The sequence below is a fragment of the Corvus moneduloides genome, chromosome 5, assembly GCF_009650955.1.
Source record: "Corvus moneduloides isolate bCorMon1 chromosome 5, bCorMon1.pri, whole genome shotgun sequence".
Lineage (NCBI taxonomy): Eukaryota > Metazoa > Chordata > Aves > Passeriformes > Corvidae > Corvus > Corvus moneduloides.
Window position 1 is genome coordinate 42566633 of NC_045480.1, and position 19372 is coordinate 42586004.

The window sequence follows — 19372 nt, forward strand, 5'->3', positions numbered from 1 at the left end:
CCCCTTTCCCAATCCCTCAGTTAGGTAGGTATATGTGAAAACAAACAACCTATGTGTTTTCTGCATCTCTGAGGAGGTGTAATGGTGCGAAGTGCTGGTTATGTGCGTTTACTGATGGGAAAAGAGGAGCAGAGTGGGTCTTTGCAAACTGCAGGTTTGGTTTTCCCATGAATGCGGAAAAAGAGCAGCTTTCAGCAGCACAGGAAGGGCTGGAGAAGGAAAGGGCTGGGGAAGGGCTTGCATGCATGCCACAGCTTTGCAGAGTGGCCATGGTGTTGCCAATAGCAGGAGTGGTGGGAATAAGACTCAGAACCTAACTCTGATGCCCTGGATGAGGCAGGCATCAGGCTGTAGCCCAGAAAAATTCCCCTCCCTGGTGTGCAAAACCATCACCTCTGTTTTCCTGAATCCATTTAGTCTGCTGTCTTTATGCTCATGGCAGCAGAGTAGGCCATGGGAGTCCCTTACGGTCCACAGCTGATGGTCACTTCTACTTTGTATTGCTTTAGTCCATGCTGACCACCAGAGCTCAACTACAGACATGAATCTGTATTTAAACAAAAGGATTCCTTTAATCCATTTAAAAAATCCACACTCACACCTATGCTTCAGAGAGGTTGCACACCTCCAGTTCTCAAAGAGGCCTCCAAAGCAGCAAAAATCCATGTGGGGCTCCACCAAGCCAGTGAGTGACACATGAAGCACCCCTTGGTCTTCTGAGTAACTCTTGTGGTGTAAAATACCACCAACATGTAAAATCACATGTGCACGTATCAAAGCAGTGTGAGCCATTGCTGACAAAACCACTTGGGCTGTTAGGGGGAGCAGCCTGCAGAAGGTGGACCAGCTGCTCCTCACGCTTGCCACTATCCCGTGCCGTGTTCACGCCATTGCAGCACCCAGACAAACGCCCACTGAGCGCTGCTCTGTCTGACCTTTTGCCATGACCTCTGCCTTATTGCCTCACAGCCCACATTTGCAAAGATGGGATTTGACAAGAAGTGTCATGTCCCTTCCATCCTAAAGGCAAATAAATGTCCCTTTCGATCATGGCTGTCACATGCTGCTCATGGCTGAGTGACACCCCAGCCCAGCAAATTACTCCTACCCTAGTTGCTGCCAGCATCGGAAATGCACTTGATTTGGAGACACTCCTGGATAAGGGCAGAACCAGAAGTAGAACCAGACTACAGGTCCACCCTGCAACACTCACCTGCAATGTCGATACCATCAGCAGCTAAATAAATCACTTTTGCAGTAAGCATGACCTTTGTGAAGGTGGGCATTCTACAGCCATGCTGTTAAATGAAACACGGTTAAATGCACTTGGTAGGAACCAGCTGGTGGCTGTAAGGGAAGTCACACCGGTGCAGGCAGATCAGCCCACTTGCGCTCTCTCTCCCAGGTTGATTGTTTGACACCGGGAGTGGCTTATGGCCCCTTCTGCTGCACGGGGGGCACAGCAGGCACGCTGCCGCCTGCAGTTCGGCTGGCAACCACAGCAGCCAGTGCCCAAGAGTCTGGGAAGGGAGTGGGAGAGGCGTGCTGGTCTGTGACAGTGGCCTGTGCAAAGACAGCAATACCTGTTTGCATCATGGTCTGGCAATGAAACTGGAAGTCAAACCCATGTTGCAGAAGAGGTGGCATCGTAGGAGACAGCCACCACACACAGCAGCCCCTACTTATTGTGGCACAGCTTTGGGCTTTCCTTGCATGTCCTGGGGAAAAAAAGCTGCCACTGCCTGGCAGACGCTGAGATCACTTTTTCCACCCTGTTCCAGGGAGTCCCCGCCACACTCCCTGAACACCATTGCGGCTCCTCTGGTGCCCTACCTAGGAGCTGCGTACACCTCTGTGGGCCAAGAGCCAGAGCAAAAACGGGCTTGAAAACTGCTTGTGACAGATGTCCATTAGAGTACGAATGAAGCAAAAAATGAAACAGGGAGCCCAGAGCAGCACCAGATAGTGCAGAGCCTTGGGGTCAGCGCAGACATCGTGTCACACTGCATCTCTCCTGTGCCAGGCCCATGGCCAGAGCAGGGCGTCCCTGCAGGGCATTTCCTGGAAACGTGGCCATATGCCTTACACCACCAGACTCCTCAGACACTGGGAAGGGCTACGAGGAGCAAGAACATCTCTTGAGGGGAGAGGGTAGAGGCAAATACTCTGACGCAGCACGGGAAGAGAGCCCAGCTGGGGCCACAGTCAGGGCCAGGAGCCCAGGTGCACCTACAGGGTCACGGCCATGCTTGCTTCCTCTATAGACACCCAGACAGCACCTGTTGGGCTTTCTCCCTCTCCTATTTCCTGTCCTTGCAGTGCTACCACCTTCCTCCAATGAAGAGGTGGGGAACTGACTGACAGCACATTTCCCAGCACAGCAAGTGATGCATGCATTGCATAAGGGCTGCTCTTAGGGGGCTTTTTAATACCTGGCTACCCCTCCAGAGCTGTGGTACCTTTATTTGTGGGGGTGCATGTTTTAAGCAGTGTTTCAGCACTCCTTCTCTGGCTAAAGCGCCCTCACCAAAAGCCCTCCGTCCCTGCCACAGCTCTGCTTACTGCCCTGGCAGCGCTCGCAGTCCAGACCCGAACCTGGGTTTCCCATTAAAAACCTCCTGGGACAAGCTTCTCCAAGGGCAGAACCCACCAGGGGCTCGGGCTGAGCTCCCCCTGCTCCTGGGCCTCTCGAGAGGCAAAGCAATTCATCTCAGCCCTTCTCGGCAAATTACTCCTGTGACCACACAACGCGAGCCGGCCATTCAGGCTGAACCCTGGCCATGCATTATCCAGACGGCGAATCCCGCTGGGCCTGGCAGCTCAGCCCCGCTCCCGCAGCTCGCCCTGCCTCCCAGAAGGCAGCTCCCAACAGCTGCTACTGTGGCAAAGGCAAAACTCCATCCAGTGGAAAGCCGGAAAAATTTTACATCTCCCAACTCCCCCAAAAAATTACGAGCGCAGGTGCTGCCACACTTGCATTCACTCCCAGCTGCTCCAGCTGCAAGCTGCAGGTGCCTGCTGAAATATCCCAGGAAGGGGCTTTCTGCATTGCTACAGTATTGGTGCATGGGTTTCCAGGGAGAGCGAGGCCAGACCTCACGGAATTGCTCGGCTGCACTAATCAAGGTCTGTCTTCCCTCTTTTTCTCCCCCTAAGGAAATGGGGGTTATGGAGCCATTCAGTGGCAAGGGCAGGATGGGAAGGGGAAGGAGGGAAGAGAAAGAGAAGGGGTGGGAACACAGCCAAATTGCACAGCATATCTTTAAAGAAGTAAAAAGTAGAGTTAGACTAACAAAACTAATCTCCAGCCCAGCACTGCCAGTTAACACTCATGTGTCCACACAGATGACCGGCAAATGCAAATGCTCTGGGACATGGTGGCACCGATGGGTCCAACAACAGAGATGCCCTCTGGGCTGTCCCTGGTGTGCCCAGGCTGGCTGGGACTAAGGCACAGAGGCGGCTGCAGGAGTACCTTCAATCGTGTGTAGCAACATGTGCCCACACTTCCAGCCCTGCTTCTCTGCCTGGAAGTGTCCCTGACCAGGACGGCCTGGCATAGCAGCTGCTGCCCTTCCCAGGCAAGCCAGGAGCCAGCCAGCAACATCTGGTAAGGCAGCCCTCCTTGGCATGTTTCAGGCCAGAGGGGCGGCTTCTCCTTCCAGCCCCATGGCCTGCACCAGGGATGCTCAGCTCCTGTGGTTACCTCAGGCAAAAGCAAGATTAGCAACCCCAGCAGCTCTTTCCCTGCCTCCTCACCAGTTCCCAGAAGAGGTTTTGGGCAGCCCAGTTAGAACACAGCCTTGAGCAGCCCGCTGCCGTTTTCCATGGCTATTGGCAGCTCTGCTACCCAGCTCAGCCGTGATCTGTGGGAATATAGCGGTGGTGGCATTAGGCACAGGCATGTCCCTGGTAGGCTCAGATGGCGAATGGCTTTGCTCCCTGAGACAGTCCTCTCCTGCAAAAGTGGCAAACACACAAGTGGTAAAAAAAGTGTTCAAGGCAACAGCATTGCAAAAAGGGAATTCAGAAGACAAACTTCATGTTCTGGGCTAAAAAGAACCAAACAAAAAGCATTTGCCAATGCAAGTTTCCCATTCTCATTTCCCTGCAGATGAAGTCTGCCTCCCCACTCATTTGCAGGCAGAAGCAGGGGAAAGCAAGCAACACTCTGCATTTAGAGTAATCTAAGAAAAATGCCAACCTGCCACAGCCAGACAAGATTGCTTTTGCATGGCTCTGGATTCCAGACTGCACCACTTTGATGCTTAGAGCCTGAAGGACCACTGAGGCTTGGCACAGCTCAGTGCACCCACTGCAGCAAGTGGAAATGATCATTCAGCAGCAACAGCCAAATGCAGCATCCCCAGGTGCCAAAAGCCACGAGTTTTGTCTCCCGCATCTGCAGAGGGGCAAGAGCAGATGCCAATACCACAGGTGTGGTAATGGCAGCAGAAGGCACTTGGCCCCTCAGAAAAATAATGTGGAGGAAGAGCAAAGAAAAAAAATTCCCCCTTTAGTTGAACAGTCACCAGGAACTCCAACGCCCACTTTGTTTAAGGGGAAGGTATTTGAAGGAGCAGCAACAACCCACAGGAGGAAGAACCACAATGCTATACATCCCACATCTTGTGCAGATTGCTGCCAAATCAGTGGGAAGGTGACACATTGCAGGGAGAACAACAACTTTAAAATAATAATTAATGAATTATTACTGACAATTGGAAAAAAAAAATGCCAGTCACTTATACAAACGAACGTTGGCTTCTGGAGTTTCTAGCGATAATAAATATTTAAACACCTCCCTTGTTTTAATATAAAGCAGGAGAGAAATGCAGCAGCCGTGGTGGGAGCGGTGAAGTGTCAGAACAGCGGCGTGGAGCGTCGGATCAAAACACAGCGAAGGCTTGCACCCCATCAGCAGGGAGCAGGGAGGGGGCCACAGCACCCCCTGGAATGGCACTGCCAGGGCATCACCATCACTCCCAGCACATTCCTATTAACAACCACCCTGGGTATAGCCTGCCTCTGTGCTCAGCACACCAGCACAGGAAGGTGACAAATGGGGTTGCTGGTTCTTTTCAGAGGAGCCAGAGACAGAAACTGTAGCCCTCACAGTGCATGTGCCAGGAGAGCATCTCTTCTGCCTGCTCCCTGGGGCAAAATTTGGCAACTCTGGAAAGCATTTTGGCAGGGGCTGCCACAGCTTTCTTTGCCCAGCTTTTCCTTGCCATCAGACAAGTGGTATTTTATACTAAAGGGATGCCCACCCAAAAAGGCTTGCTGGTAGAGAACCAGACTGAGTCCCCCCATGGAGCACTGCTGAATTAATGCCATTCTCACTCCCTCCTTAACTCCTATCAAAGCTGGTGGCAACATCTGCAGTTCACATCACCTAAAGTGCCTATTACAAGGCACCATCTTTGGCAGTTCACAGCTTTACTCATACCTTTAATCCTGCTGGCTGAAACCTTTCAGGCATGGCATCTGCCTCCAGCTCAGTGCCTGCCTTGAGCTAGGTGTGCTTTCAAGTTCCTAGCAAAATCAACTCAGCTGTTTCCAAGAAAATAATTAGGGAAAAAAATAGCTAAGACCTGGCTTTCTTTAACCTCTTCACCAGAACGCTAACTGTGGCCGGAGAAAGTTCAGGACATGCCAGTGATGGATCAAGCACATGTCTTACTCTCTGCCCCTTAGAATTCCCCTAGATTTTCTCAGCACCAGCATTTTAGGGCACATGTAACCTACATATTCACTGCTATCATTGCAATCTGCAACAGCTTCCTGACCCTGCCACACTGGGGATGTAAAAAGTTCAACATCGACTGCTTCAGCCCAGTATCTGCCACCATTTCCCCATGGAATCCAGTGGCACAAGCAGAAGAGCAGCAGCCCACACACTTGCTGGGGCACCACTCCACACACCAAGCACCTACCTACCTTGCAGGTGCTCCAGCCTCCAGGAGCTCAGGCCTCTGTGCAGACCCATCACCTTCCCAGGACACAAAGAATGGAGCTGGGGCCTGCTGGCAGAAGCCACAGCATATGTTGTACCTGCCTTCCTCTAGGGAAAAGAGGAGTTAAAGGAAGGAAATACAGGTGAAAGAGGAACAAAAATGTGAAAGAAAGAGTGAGCAAATGAGCTTTTTCCTCTGCCTGGCTGGAGGAGCTGCAGTTTTCTCTGGCTGCTGTAATTCTAGCTTATGTTATTGAAGTAAGATGTGCTGGGTCACAACAGGAAAAAAAAAAACATCAGCTAATAATCCTGCTTGTGCTTCATCTCTGTGGTGAGACTGCCTCAGGTTCATCCCCATCTTGTAAAAGTCACTATTTCCAGCAGAACTAGAAAAGGCAGGGGCCAGAGCACTGGTGCCCAAAGATCCCTGTCTAGGGCAGCTGTGCCACTGGCAGGGTCAGTGTACACAGAGGCTGGGTCCTGTCCAGTCCAGCTGCACCATTCAGTGATACTTGATCTCACTGCTTGCATTCAAGGTCTGAAAGCTGACAAAACATGAGCCCTCCTTCTGCTCTTAAATTCCCATTTGCTCTTCGGTGAGATTAAGATTACCTGTGTGGCCTACGCCTCCAGTGGACTGAAAAATACAATTTTTATGCATAATGTTTGTGACACACTTCAGATGAACATATGGAAAGGATGACGACTTCTTTACATCAGAGGACTGCATGTAGTTGTGTGCAAGCGTCAGACCAACCTATTTTAGCTTTGCTGCCTCTCCCTGCAGAAAGAGCCATTCCATCCCCATGGCCTCAGTGCAGAGACCATGTAAAGGGTTATCAATTACTGCCAGCTTCTACTGAGATGCCTTAAACAGCTATGACATGAGAATTCATGTTCCTTCTGTGTACTACACTTGGTATTGCCAAGCTGTTTGAGTTGGAACTAACCACCTTACAAAGAATATACTCCACCACCTGCAGAGTCATTTCTGACCAGACACTTGCCAGGCATGGCAGGTCAGGGAGTGTCAGACCCCAGGAGCGTGAGAAGATGCTGGCCCTGGACCTCTGTCTGCTGAGAGGTCGGCTGCCCGCGCGTGCTACAGCTGTGCCTGCACTGGCACACAGCCTGCAATGAGCATCACCGGCCGCAGCCAGTGAGCCACACTGGAGGCAAATGCTCTGCTTAATCGGTCTCAGCTGGAGTCTGAGACCTGTGTATGTCAGCATGTTTAAGAAAGCGGGTCTACAGGAGAGAAGACACCAGAGTAACCAATTAAAGAAAAAAACCCGATTTCCCTTCCCCCTCTTTCCCAGCCCTAAGCCCTGGAAGTTTGTTTCATTTTTAAGAAGGAGTGTTTCTCACTGTTGATGAAATCAGCTTGAGAATAAAGTTTTGCTATTGGTATTTCCACGTCTAGTACTGACAGCATTTTTGGACATAGATACAGAGACCTGGTTAAATCAAGTCAAGGTTTGCACTTTTATTTCTTCTTTTTTGTTGTGTTTTTTTTTTCCTTAAAAAGAGGAAAGAAGTGACACCAGGAAACTCTTCGTCCAGTTTAAATCCAAGTTTATTAGCCTGTAAAAGTCTGTTTCCACACAGTAATCATAAGAAATGAATGAATGTTTATGCAGCATAGCATAAAAATATACGGAGTCAGCCATAGGTTGGGAGTTTATGATTGCTCACAAAAATTAATCAGCAGATCACATGGCATTGCATCAGAAAGGCAAATCAGTCCTCAGAATGCAAACAATCAGGATAAAAAGGTAAAACAAGTAAGAGCAAAGCATCAGAAAGCAATAATTAGTTCACTGTTCCTAATGTGGGTGACAAATTTTCCTAGATCAAGTTATTTGCTCACTAATTCTCCAAAAACAGGTTGAAAGCCAGTTGTAATAATTTTGTATTAAACTCGGGCAACATATCAGCTGCTCAAATTCACTATCAATCTCTAGGTATAACCATTAAAATGTAGGCACATAAGAGACTAGGTATACTCAGTAGCCTAGCTCCTTCTCCCACAGCCTGGTGGCCACTGACACTCACAGCTAGAAATCAAAAGCTAATGCGAGACATGTGGGTCAAGATGTTCTAGTCCTTGTCTGGACACGTAAAACCTTCTCTCTTCTTAAAAACCTCCAGCGTACTACAGGTTCCTCAAGTGTGGGGAGGTTCACCTCTTTGCTGGGCACAGCAAACCTGACCCCTGCATGGGAAGGGGTGCTGGAGACCTGGCATAAACTTGTGCGTATCACACGTACCAGGGAGAGGGCAGTGGGAACATCCCCCCCGGGTCCTGTTTGCTTTAGTGTTGCTGTTCTGTAGGGTTGTGTCCAATTGCCAAGCTGATGTACAGACTTTGCTCACAAGCTACATCCATGCAGAGAAGACCCCTGTTAGGAGATTCGGGCAAGCACCAGGAGTTTCTGACCTAGATTAACTATTCTCTCTTTCCACAGGAAAATGTCTAGCCAAAAAGAAATGTATTTCTTCTAATGCTTTGGGCTTTCCTGAAGAAGTGCAGAGGGTTAGTGTTATTAACTCCATAAAGAGAGCAGACTTGAAGGAGCAAAGGGAAAAAGGTGCTTTCTTTCCAAATGTAGGAAGCTTATACACATCATAAACCAAGCTAGGGAGATCTACACCAAGTAATTAATCCAGGCTCTGGCTGACATCATGACACCTGCAGATCTTTCTAGCAGAATTCTGCTGAATTATTTTCTATCAAAGATCCGTCCTTGACTCTGCAAGTCAAGGGCCCATCCAGGCCAATGAACCCCCAGTCACAGCATCTTCTGCTATAGGGCAGTCATATTACACTACAAAGTACCTTCAGAGTTGGTTGGGAAATTAACCCATTAAGGCTAATTTCTAAAACCCGATTTTCAGGAATGGGCGGTAGCATGACAAATTCTTCCTGCTTATTACATTAATAATAATGTGACAATCCTTTAATATCTGAGAACTCAGAAGAGCAGTGAAAATCTTCCAGAACATCACAGCTCCTTTAGTTAATCTAGATCCTTGTCTTGCAAGAATAACATTTTGCTACCTGCATTTCCTTCATTCTGCCCTCCTTGGGCAAAACTGCTCTGCTGAAGCACCCAGTGACCCAGCCGAGCATGTCCACCCTAAAAACCAAGCGGCAAACCAAGACAAACCTACAGTGGGAGCAGATCCTGACATCTTCGCTGACATGGCACTTCATCTTCCTTCCTTCAGATAGTTCCAGTGGTATAAAACACCATTGTATGTTCTGCAGTTTTTACTGAGAAGAAGAATTTCTTTCCTTTATAGATTTTGGGGCCATCTATCCATGCTCAGTACACACTGGTGACTGTAGATCCTTGCAGTGAAGTAAGACCAAACTTACAACTAAGTCACCTATATAATATTCTCCAATTCCACGAGCTGTCTGGTAAAGCCCATGGGAACATAGGGAGGACTGGAGCCTCCCAGAAGGCACACTGCCCTGTATCACTAGACCATTCATAATTTCAGACTTGTTCCTTGGAAATATATAGAGAGCACTGACACAGCTAGTGGCAAAACCAAATTGAGCCCAACACAGCCTACAAGAATTGAGTTTCCACACAAAGGTGTATTTTCCTTCCTTTAATAGGCTCAGTAATAAGTTTGTCAGTTTTGGCTTTGAAGAGTTACCTGCTTCTTGTACGGGTTTTTATTTTTAGTTGCTTGGTTTTGTTGTTTTTTCTGTTTTTTTTTTTTTTAATTAAAAAAGCTATAAAAAACTAGAGGTAGTTTTAAACTGCAAGGTTCATATCTAGGGCGAGTATTTCTTTGGAGCTGAGGCATGTTTTTCATTCAGACTAGTATAAAACAATACTTGAGGGGGAAAAATGTTGAAAGAGAAAGCATTAAAAGAATAGGAACTCAGAGACCTCTTCCTGCTTCCAAATCGACCGTCTCATGAAATGAGTGTATTTCCTCCCTGTGAATTCTATATTTAATCCAGAGAGATCACTGAGTATGCCTGAGCAACCTGGCAGCCCTTTTCCTCCTCTTCAAACAGACCTCAAGATTCACTCTTGTCTAATGAGCGGTCTACGTCTCCCAAGAACATATATCCTTATGGATTTCGATGAGAGCAGACAGGATCAGTGGAAAATCCACTTCTGTTCCTTTTTCTTTTGTTGCTTTCTTTAAAAAACAAAAGGATACACCAAGGCTCCCCCTGGAAAATCAGCTGGCATTGAAGGCATCTCACAGACTAAAGGACTTACCTCATTTTCCAAACTCATTCAAAATTCTGGTTTGGCATCTAAGAGCAGACTTTCTGTTGATTAAAGGAATATTCCCAGAAAAATGACATTCCAAATTTCACCAAAATCAGATGACGTGCTGCCAGCACTGTCATGAACTTTCACACCTATCTGAAGTTGCTTCAATGCTGGCAAGTAGTATGGGGGGAAAAAAATGTCAAGAGGAAAACATTTACTTAGCTATGTAGAGTTTTTGAGACAGGTAGAGAACTGAACTTTGAACTAAGAAGCAGTAAAACGAAAAGGAAGATAATATTGTCATTCTCTCACAAACCACATTCGTAATTCCAAATACTCCAACAGCAACAGGATCACCTATCCTCAGGACTATTGTTCGTTGCAAGAGCTACAGATGAGATTTCACGTTTGCATGCTTCTCCCTACAAAGCTAACTGCTAATTTATCACACTACCCTCACTAGTCCACTCTTTATACAACACAGGTCTGCATTAATGGGTTTAAGGCTGTTCTGTAATCAGTCTTGCTCCTACTTCACTAATCTTTCATAGCCTCAAAATCTCAAAGTAACATTCCTAGTCAAAAAAAGCCAGTATTTTTCTCTGCTATTTTAAAAAATCCAGAGTACGATGTTACCTTCAGTTATACAACTTATGGGGTTTCCATCCATTGCCAATTGAGAAGGAATAATCTCTGTGGCTATTGTACCATCACTTCATAAGCATTCATTCCCATATGCAAGACTGAGGTCAGCATTTGGACCTTCTTGCTCATTTTGAGGGTTCTTTTGTAAAAGAGGTTTTCTTTGTTTAAGATCCCACAAACAGGACCTGTTTATGGAAAAAGAGAGATATTTTGAATACTAAAGTCCTTTATTCAACAACACAGAAATATCACAAAAACAACTTTACTGGGCAAATTGAATGTTTTTATACAGTTTTGTACATGCCCCATAAGTGATTATTTTTTCATAAATACACTGTTTTCCAAAACTGTTTTTTTCCATAATTGCACAAGCATACATACACCTTACACAAATATCTATTAGAAAATTTAATAGATAACTGCACAGTTCAGAAATAGGAGAACACTGTGAAAGGAGTACATTTCTGTGGCCCATGTTTCTGAAAATACCCTCCTAGTTCCCTGCAATTGTGAAAATGGAGTACTTTCTAACATAGGAGCTGTCTTTTGTTCACTAAGAATACAGTAGAGCTCAGCGTGAAACTGCCAAATTTAATAAAAACAAAATCTGAAACATTTAGCTGTTACATGAGAACCCACTGTTTGATATCACTATGCATCTAACCATGATCAAAGACCCACTACTGCTTTTTGCTGAATGCATTCGACCCTGAATGGTATGTTCATTTAACTACTTTCTTTCTTTATTATTTGATTACAGATATAGCCCATTTAAAGACTTTACATTCTTCAACATTAACTGTAGGACTTACATACCAGGGGGTCTGTACAAAAGGGAGTATTTTCCCTCATAGGGAGGGTCTGTTATTAATTGACAGAATGGGTATGTGTGCCTCCCTTTCAAGCTTACCATTTTTCATAAGTTTATCTGGGGTATGCCAAAAATGCTTCCACTAGACTTAGCGCTCACACCTAGAAGACAGAAAGAGTTCTGCTTTGTTTTTGCCCACACCCTTTTTTTTTTTTTACTTTTCACTGTGAGAATGAAGAACGGAGAAGAATACAAATTTTCACACTGGAAAACAGCATTGGACCTTGTGAAAAGCACAAATCTGGTAATTAGAACTTGACAGTAATCGATTGACAAATATGTATATAAATGGGGATGGGTGGGTAGGGCAGTGGGGAGAGACAGGCCAGAAAATGGATTTCCTTCTTCAAACATCACTAATTAAAATGCTCTATGCACACTACATCATATAAATACTGTTTCAGCAGAATCTAAAAACCTGATGGTGCAAAGGAACAACATCCGAAACAAAAACCATATGGGTAAATCAAAGAAAAATCACCTCTCATTCATTTTCAGTAATTAACAGGTATGCTTGTTTGTGTGTTTAACAATTTTGAATTGACATGTAAAACACCACGATTACAATATACAGATCCATCAGTTCTTTAAAACAAAACAACAAAACAAAAAAAGGAACCACAAGAAGACATGCAACATTAGGGTATTAGACAGTAAGTACATTGCTAGGAGTATCTTTGTACACCTAATGTAGCCTGAACTTAACTTTGCCTCTGCTGCTGTAAGAGCAGTAAGAGTTTCCCAAAGAGCAAGGCAAGCTTACCAGCCAGATGTGCAAATAAGGCTTCAGTTTCTAAATCAATGAGCACTTTGGTAGAGAAGACCTTGCAGAGCTCGTATTGGTCTAGTGATCAGTAACAGAGGCCCCTAACCAAAAAGTCTCCAACACAAAAAAAAATCCATACACAGCTGCCATACAAACAGACACAAAAGCTCATTGAATGGGCATTGGATGAGTATTCAACTGAGGATCTTTTACAACCTGTAAGAGGGGCACCATGATAGAAGCATTTTAAGTGTGACATTCCACCTCTGAAGCCAGGTATGTGACGTCATACGACGCAAGGACACAGACACGTGCATTGGCCCTAAGTTGAGGATGCAGGTGTAAGCCCAGCCCAACCATGCCCCTCCAGTTACCCTGGGTCACCCATGCTCTGCCTGGTCCTCCTGACACACACATGTGACCTCAAGAGGTTTCCCCTCCTCCATCCCTTGGTCTTCACTTTCTGGCTGTTCCCAATGCCTGCCAGCCCTGGGGGCTCCCTCACTTGCCAAAGCTGGCTTCTTCCCCACCTGCACAGGTCCCACACTGTAGCATTCCCAACTCAACCCCTCATGCTTCACCAGCTATGTGTGACCAGGGGCCAAAGGCTGATGTACTTAGCAAAACCTGGAGAAAGTCCTGAAACAGTAGGAGATTAGTATGTGCTGTGCAACATTAACTGGTTATTCCCATGCCCAGCACCTTGTCTGTGAAACTACTGGTACAAGTCTCATCTTGTATAAAATTATCAATCTATCAAATACATGGCACAACAGCATTCACTTACTTTGATGGCATAGCCTTCTCACTCATGAGTGGTATGACAAAGCCAAGCAATAAAAAGTGATGATCAATTGATAATAAATATCCCTAAGTAAAGAATCCTCCATTTTTTTTACAGCATGTCAACTATATCCCTCTGTGTGCTGCCTTTCCACAGAGTAGACATTTCTTCCACACTGCTAGAACAGGAAGAAGAACGGCAAAGCATTTTTGTGGGGGCCTAAGGGACCAGTCATTCAGCAAAGTTGAGATCAGTGGACCAAAAAACACGTGGGGAGAAGTGGTCTTTTTTGAAAAGCATTTTAAAAAAATTTCATTTTTATACTGCAAAAATATCCAGGCTCTCAAATGAGCACAAGTGCAAGTGAGACCTAAACCAGTCCAACTGTCAAAACTCACTTAACTGTGAAGAGCTCCACCTGAACCAAAAACATGGCATTCCACTTTATAAAATATTTACTCCATTGACTGAAAATGTTACTTAAGATCTCAGAGGTGAAGTGTAATTAAGCTGAGTCATCATTTTTCCTAAGGTCTCATACTCTGTTTTGCATCCTAGAACAACCTTTATTTAGATGACTAGTTTTGCACATCCACCTATGCCGGGCACTCCAGCTCAGAGCACAGTGAAAAACAAGTCAGACACCAGACAGCATTTTTGGAGAGATACCCCTCTGTAAGCTCCTTTGGAAGCAATGCAAGTGCACAAACCACTATTCTAATATAGTGCTTGAAAGATTAATTTTAAGTGTTACATCTTCCCCTCTCACAGCACCACAACGGAAGGTAATTGCTAGATGCATCGCAATCTTTTTATCTTGGAAAACTTGGCATCAAGTCTCTATGGAAGGATGCATGGTAAAACAGCACTGCTGTTGCTGCTGCTGCTGCTAAACAACTAGCAAAATAATAGTTAAAGCTAGAATTTATTGCCTCGGATTTAATTCGCAGAACCACACTGTTGTGTACAAACCATTTATCTCCATTGATGCTCAGACATGATTGTCTCCTTGTGTCTAAACACACAAAATACAAGCGGCTATCTGTACAGTTTACAGTACTGAAACACATATATTTGAAAATGAAGTATAGATATGTTACTTTTCAAAGATACATGACTTTATAGCAGGGGTTTACCCAAACTTTTTTTTTTTTACAGCCACTTTAAAAATAGACAACAACTTCACTAGTATAGCTAAGTTACATCAAAGAAAGAATTGGTGTACTGAATGTGAAGAAGCTGGCCAATTCCCCAGGCTCCCAGATTTTTGTCTTTTGCTTTTGAGGAAACCCCTATACATAAATGAAAATAGTATCTGAGTATATTCTTCAATGGTGGACTAAGCAGTTTCTTAAAACAAGACTTTAGCTTGCCATTCACTTCGGACTGCCTTGAAAATAAGATACACTACTGCTTAAAAGAACCATCGGAATGCTTCAGCGCTGGGAACAGGTGTTCTCTAAAAAAAAAGCAAGAAAACAAGTTAAGCTTTCTTTTGTGGCATTGGCATACTCGAGTTCTAGTTGTTCTTTTCCTTTACATTTTAGGCATACTTTCACTTATCTAGGAACAACATGATGCCTCCCATTGCTTGACAATTAATAGAAACATCCTTCTCCAAACAGACACGCAATACATCATACTCAGTGTGTCACACACCTAACATGCTGTCTTCTCCTTAGTTCATTAACAAGGTAGTCATGAAAACATTGCTAGAAAAAATATCTGGAAAACAGACAGTGCTTCTAGAATAACCACGGAGTTGTACAATGGTTTCTCCCTTGCTCTGGCATACTGGGCATGCAGTTACGGCTTGGAGGGTTTGTGGGTTAAACAGACACTTTGGCAAGACCATGCTCATGGAAGGGGAATAGCAGAGGCACTGCTCTGTCACTCCGAAAGCATTCTGTGTCTTCAGACACCTTAGGAGGAGAGGATGGCATTTTCAAACCTCAGGCCGGTCACCTTTCCACATTCAGGTTGCAATGCAGAAAGAACTTAAAACATATCCGTGACTTCATTCCAGTGAGGGAATCCCCCTGCTGACTTGGGGGGTGCTGCCCAGAATGGCTCTGTCCTTCTTTCACACACATGCAGGACCTTGGCTTACACAGAAACAGCCTACTTGCAGAGCTGCTACCCCACTCCTTCCCTCACCTGCTGCACCCTGAAAATGATATCCACTTGCATCTGGGTGCCTCCGTACACATTTGAGTACATTTGAGCACATTTGAGCAAATTCCCTTCACAGCTTTAAAGCACAACCTACATGAGAGGCTGAAGGGCTGAGCCTGCAAGGACTGTGTCATTTCTGTGAGGTACTTCTTGTCCTCAATTTCCTTCAATCGAAATGAAAGAACCCTTGAACCCATGCATCTCAACCTGCATGTCTCCCCTCCAGAACCAATGACTGCACTGTCCAGGGAGGGGAGAGAGGGCCCAAACATGACCCTGTATCAGTCCGTCCCAGCTCACAAGTATTTGTTTCATTAAGAGCAGTAGTGTTATATCTGAAAAAAATTCTCCTAAAAGCAAAACTCTGTAAATTTGCAAAGAAGTACTTGCAATAAAAAAGTTCCCATGGATGTTGCTGGTGCCACATTTAAGTACCATGTCTCTTTTTGAAAGAATTCTTTCATTTTTGTTTCAGGGAAGACCTTTTAAATGTTTTCCTAGTTTTTCCATAAAAATCCAACAAATTATGGACCCTGCAGTGTACAATGTGCATTGTACTTGGTGCCAGAATATTACTTTCTGAATTCCAGGGAACTGCTCATTAGTAAGGCAAGTATTTTTTGTTGAATAATTAGCCCAGTTTGTGATAACCAGGCTCAAGCAGTACACAGCTTCTCTTTTTGTAAAACCCATATGAAAGGGGAGCTGTTATTGTTAAGTTTATTGCTTGCGTACATGGAAATACCAGAGATCAAAATAATTCTGCTGTATTATCAGAACTCTGACCTGCTGTCAATTCAATATCCACTCCCCCTCCACAAGTGTTACATTTTAATAAATCATCCGAAAATTAACTTCCAAGGACAATGAGCTGGTGTGCTGAATACAGTCACCCTGACTAGTGTGAGTTCTCTTTGTGTCGGTGGTCTAAATGTAGGAATTGCTCATATTCATCTTTACCAGTCCTTGTTCTGCCCGTTTATGTGAAGTGAACATGAGCACAAGTAGTGACAGAGCACAGCAGCCCTTGCACCCAGGTACACCGAGGAGAGCTAATGCAATTGCTAGACCATCCACATCGGTCTGTGTGGGCTGTAAGATGGCTGCTGAGAGCGAGGTATACAGATTTATAATTTATAAAGAGCTTGGCTGCAGAAGAGGCTGGAGTTCGGAATGGCAGGAAACAATCGTACGACTAAATTGACCTCAAAAGAACAGTCGAACATGCAAACATATTAAACTCAATAGATTGTCTTCACTTGAAAACTAAATGTAATATTTCACTGTGAGTCCATCTGCCTGAACACAAAACCACAGCTAGACAGAGAGATTTAAAGACATAGTGACTGAGACAGCCTTTATTTATTTTCTTGCCACATCAGGTTGAGTTACTGTCAGACGTTGTCATATCAGCTGGAAGTAAAGATGTAACGTCTGATTAAAAGGTCATTCAGACCTTTAAATACACAGAATAGTATTTTTGAAGGGCAAGGCTGGGGTTTAACATGTGTGTTTTTGAAAAACTGCAAGATAAGGAATTTTTGCATCCGTGTACCAAGTTCTAATTAAAGATATACATTTACAATTAAATATCCATTGTGCTAGCCACTGATTTGGGAATGAATTACTAATCCACCCTTAAACAAAAAAAAAGGAAATCTTTTAAAACGGAATAGCTGGATCAAGTTAAATCTAAACCAATATATGCAATGAAATCCATAGATTTCACCACTCAAGGTTATTTCCAGACAGAGAGAGACCCTGCAGCCCATTTGGAGGTTTAGCACACCAACACAAAAGTTTAAGTGCAATGACCCTCTACTGCTTGGCTATATAAATCCGGCGGTCCCAGCTGGGGAATCAAACTCTGGGCAAGATTACAGCGCATTTCTGGACCTCAGTGACCTGAGTGACAGGAAGGACAGATCCCCCTGGAAGCCCAGGGAGGGGTGGTGAGGAGCAGAACCAGAGTTAATCAGCACGGTTTTGCTGTAAAAGCCTTCACTGCTCATGCCAGCGCCAGTGCTGACGAACAGCAGGCTTGCTCTCAGGAGGATGCTCAGAAACCTGCTGCCCTGGCTTCTCCAAGCAGGTAATGCCATAAAGCATGGCTCTGGAGAGGATTTCTCCCTACACAAACCCGGAATGAAATGTCCTCCACACTTTCAAACTTTCTATTCTGCTCCCTATGTACCAGCTTTCATTGCAAAAGAAGTATCTCGAGTATTTGAAATTTGAAAATCTAATTATTGCCTAGAAAAATGAGCTTCATATAGGGAACCAAGCTACATTTTTGGAGGAGGAGGTAAAAAGCAGACAACAGAAACCAACAGAAAATCTCCTCAATTAAGCAGAAATGGAAAAATGATTCCTATGTATCTGTACTGGATGCCCCACAGGGGAATGTAAAAGCAGGCCCTTACTATATGCAACACATGGAAACAGCATGCTGGCAGGAACTGTAAATTCCTCACCAAAGTCTGGTTCAACACCTGTATGTTCACGGCAAAAGCACTCATTAAAGAATGATGCCTCCCACTGCCCACTGGGGTGACCGACTGACAGAGCAAGGCATGGGATGCCAGACAGTGGGATTTGCTCATCCAAGGCCCGCCTGCTTGCCCAGCCCAGCCCTTGGTGAGCTCAAGCTTACCGCACTTGCCAGAGAATCCTCTCTCCTAGGATCTCTGAGTCTCACAGCCACCTGAAAGATGTGACACAGAGACAAGGAATCAGGAAAGTTGGCTGCACCTGGCTTGGGCTGCTGCTGCTGCTTAGGATGCAAGAAAAATTCAGAGCTACCTAACCAAGACTCACTGTAAGTCGCCTGTATTACTATTTTCTGCAAGGCTAAGGAATCATTTGAGTTGAGATTCAGAAATAAAATAGAGTAATAAAACATATCAGAGCACGACATGATTATGACCTAATACTTTACCAATGTTAAAATATGTTGCATTATGTAAGAATCCTTTGATGTTTGATCCATGAGCAAAAATCCTGCTCTCCTTGAAGTAAACTCACATGTTCGCTACAGCAAATTATTAGCCAGATGTGGCACTCCTCATTCCTCTTGAGGAGCCCTTGAAACAAACCAGCTCAACAGAGGCCCTTCAGGGAGTATACGGCAACTGAGGTATGTCCAACAAAATCTGGGCTACCTGGTGGTCTTTACAGAGACCGACACAACCACAGAAATAGACAGCACCTTAACGAATCCCAAATTCACATGGCAAATTAAATGAAACTGATGAATTTCCCAAAGCAGCAGGACTGGTGCTAGCAACACAGGGAAAACTGATCTCACCAAGATCTGCAGAGAACCCAACATGAGCTTCTCAAGCTGGAGGACAATCCCTTCTAGAAATGCCTTCTGCAAGAGGAACAGTTTGGCCCAGTAAGTTATATACAGATATATATATATATATATGTATGTGTGTCTATGTATATCCCAATATATCTATATCTATTGAGAGAGAGATATATGATCAGATATTGAGAAATCTGCTGCTCTGTGGTGGCCAAAACTATTCAGCTGGAAAGTCCTGGCCCCTGCATGAAATGCAATTGAATCAATCAGCAGCCCAGGCCAGCAAACACTGACCACCACTGGCCATAAACCAGTGCCTGTATGCTTTTCTTACACTGTGTGAATGCAGGCTATGCACCTCATCAGTCTCACAGAGCCCACATGACCACCAGCAGGAAAGCAAACTGGCCTTTACTTTACGTCACACCTTGTATTTCTAGTGCCACAAGCTAATTCAGGTGTCAGACGGTCGCCCTGGAAATGACATCAGCATTGCTCAGACAAAAACAGTGCGGACTCTGGTGCAAATTCAAAACTCACTTTCCATCCCCCATTTCACTCTCTGGAAAGACCCTTCCCCAGACAAGAGCTGGGCTCAGGGCACACACATGGTGG

General features: G+C 45.0%; 1 protein-coding gene across 4 annotated transcripts in view; it reads right to left on the reverse strand.

The window, feature by feature from the left end:
- The window catches only part of CXXC4 (CXXC finger protein 4), a 57468-nt gene that overhangs the window by 24101 nt on the left and 13995 nt on the right, over window positions 1-19372 (reverse strand). The window contains exons 2-3 of one of the 4 annotated variants that reach the window (XM_032109017.1): window positions 18101-18151; window positions 7515-14731 (exon numbers count right to left, since the gene is read on the reverse strand). The exons of 1 other annotated variant lie outside the window; for it this stretch is intronic. In XM_032109017.1, coding sequence (XP_031964908.1) covers window positions 14687-14731; window positions 18101-18151 — 96 coding nt within the window. In that variant the 3' untranslated portion in view covers window positions 7515-14686. Of the gene's footprint in view, window positions 1-7514; window positions 18152-19372 lie in introns of those variants that run through there. 2 more of the 4 variants (XM_032109018.1, XM_032109016.1) reach the window with 2 other exon arrangements.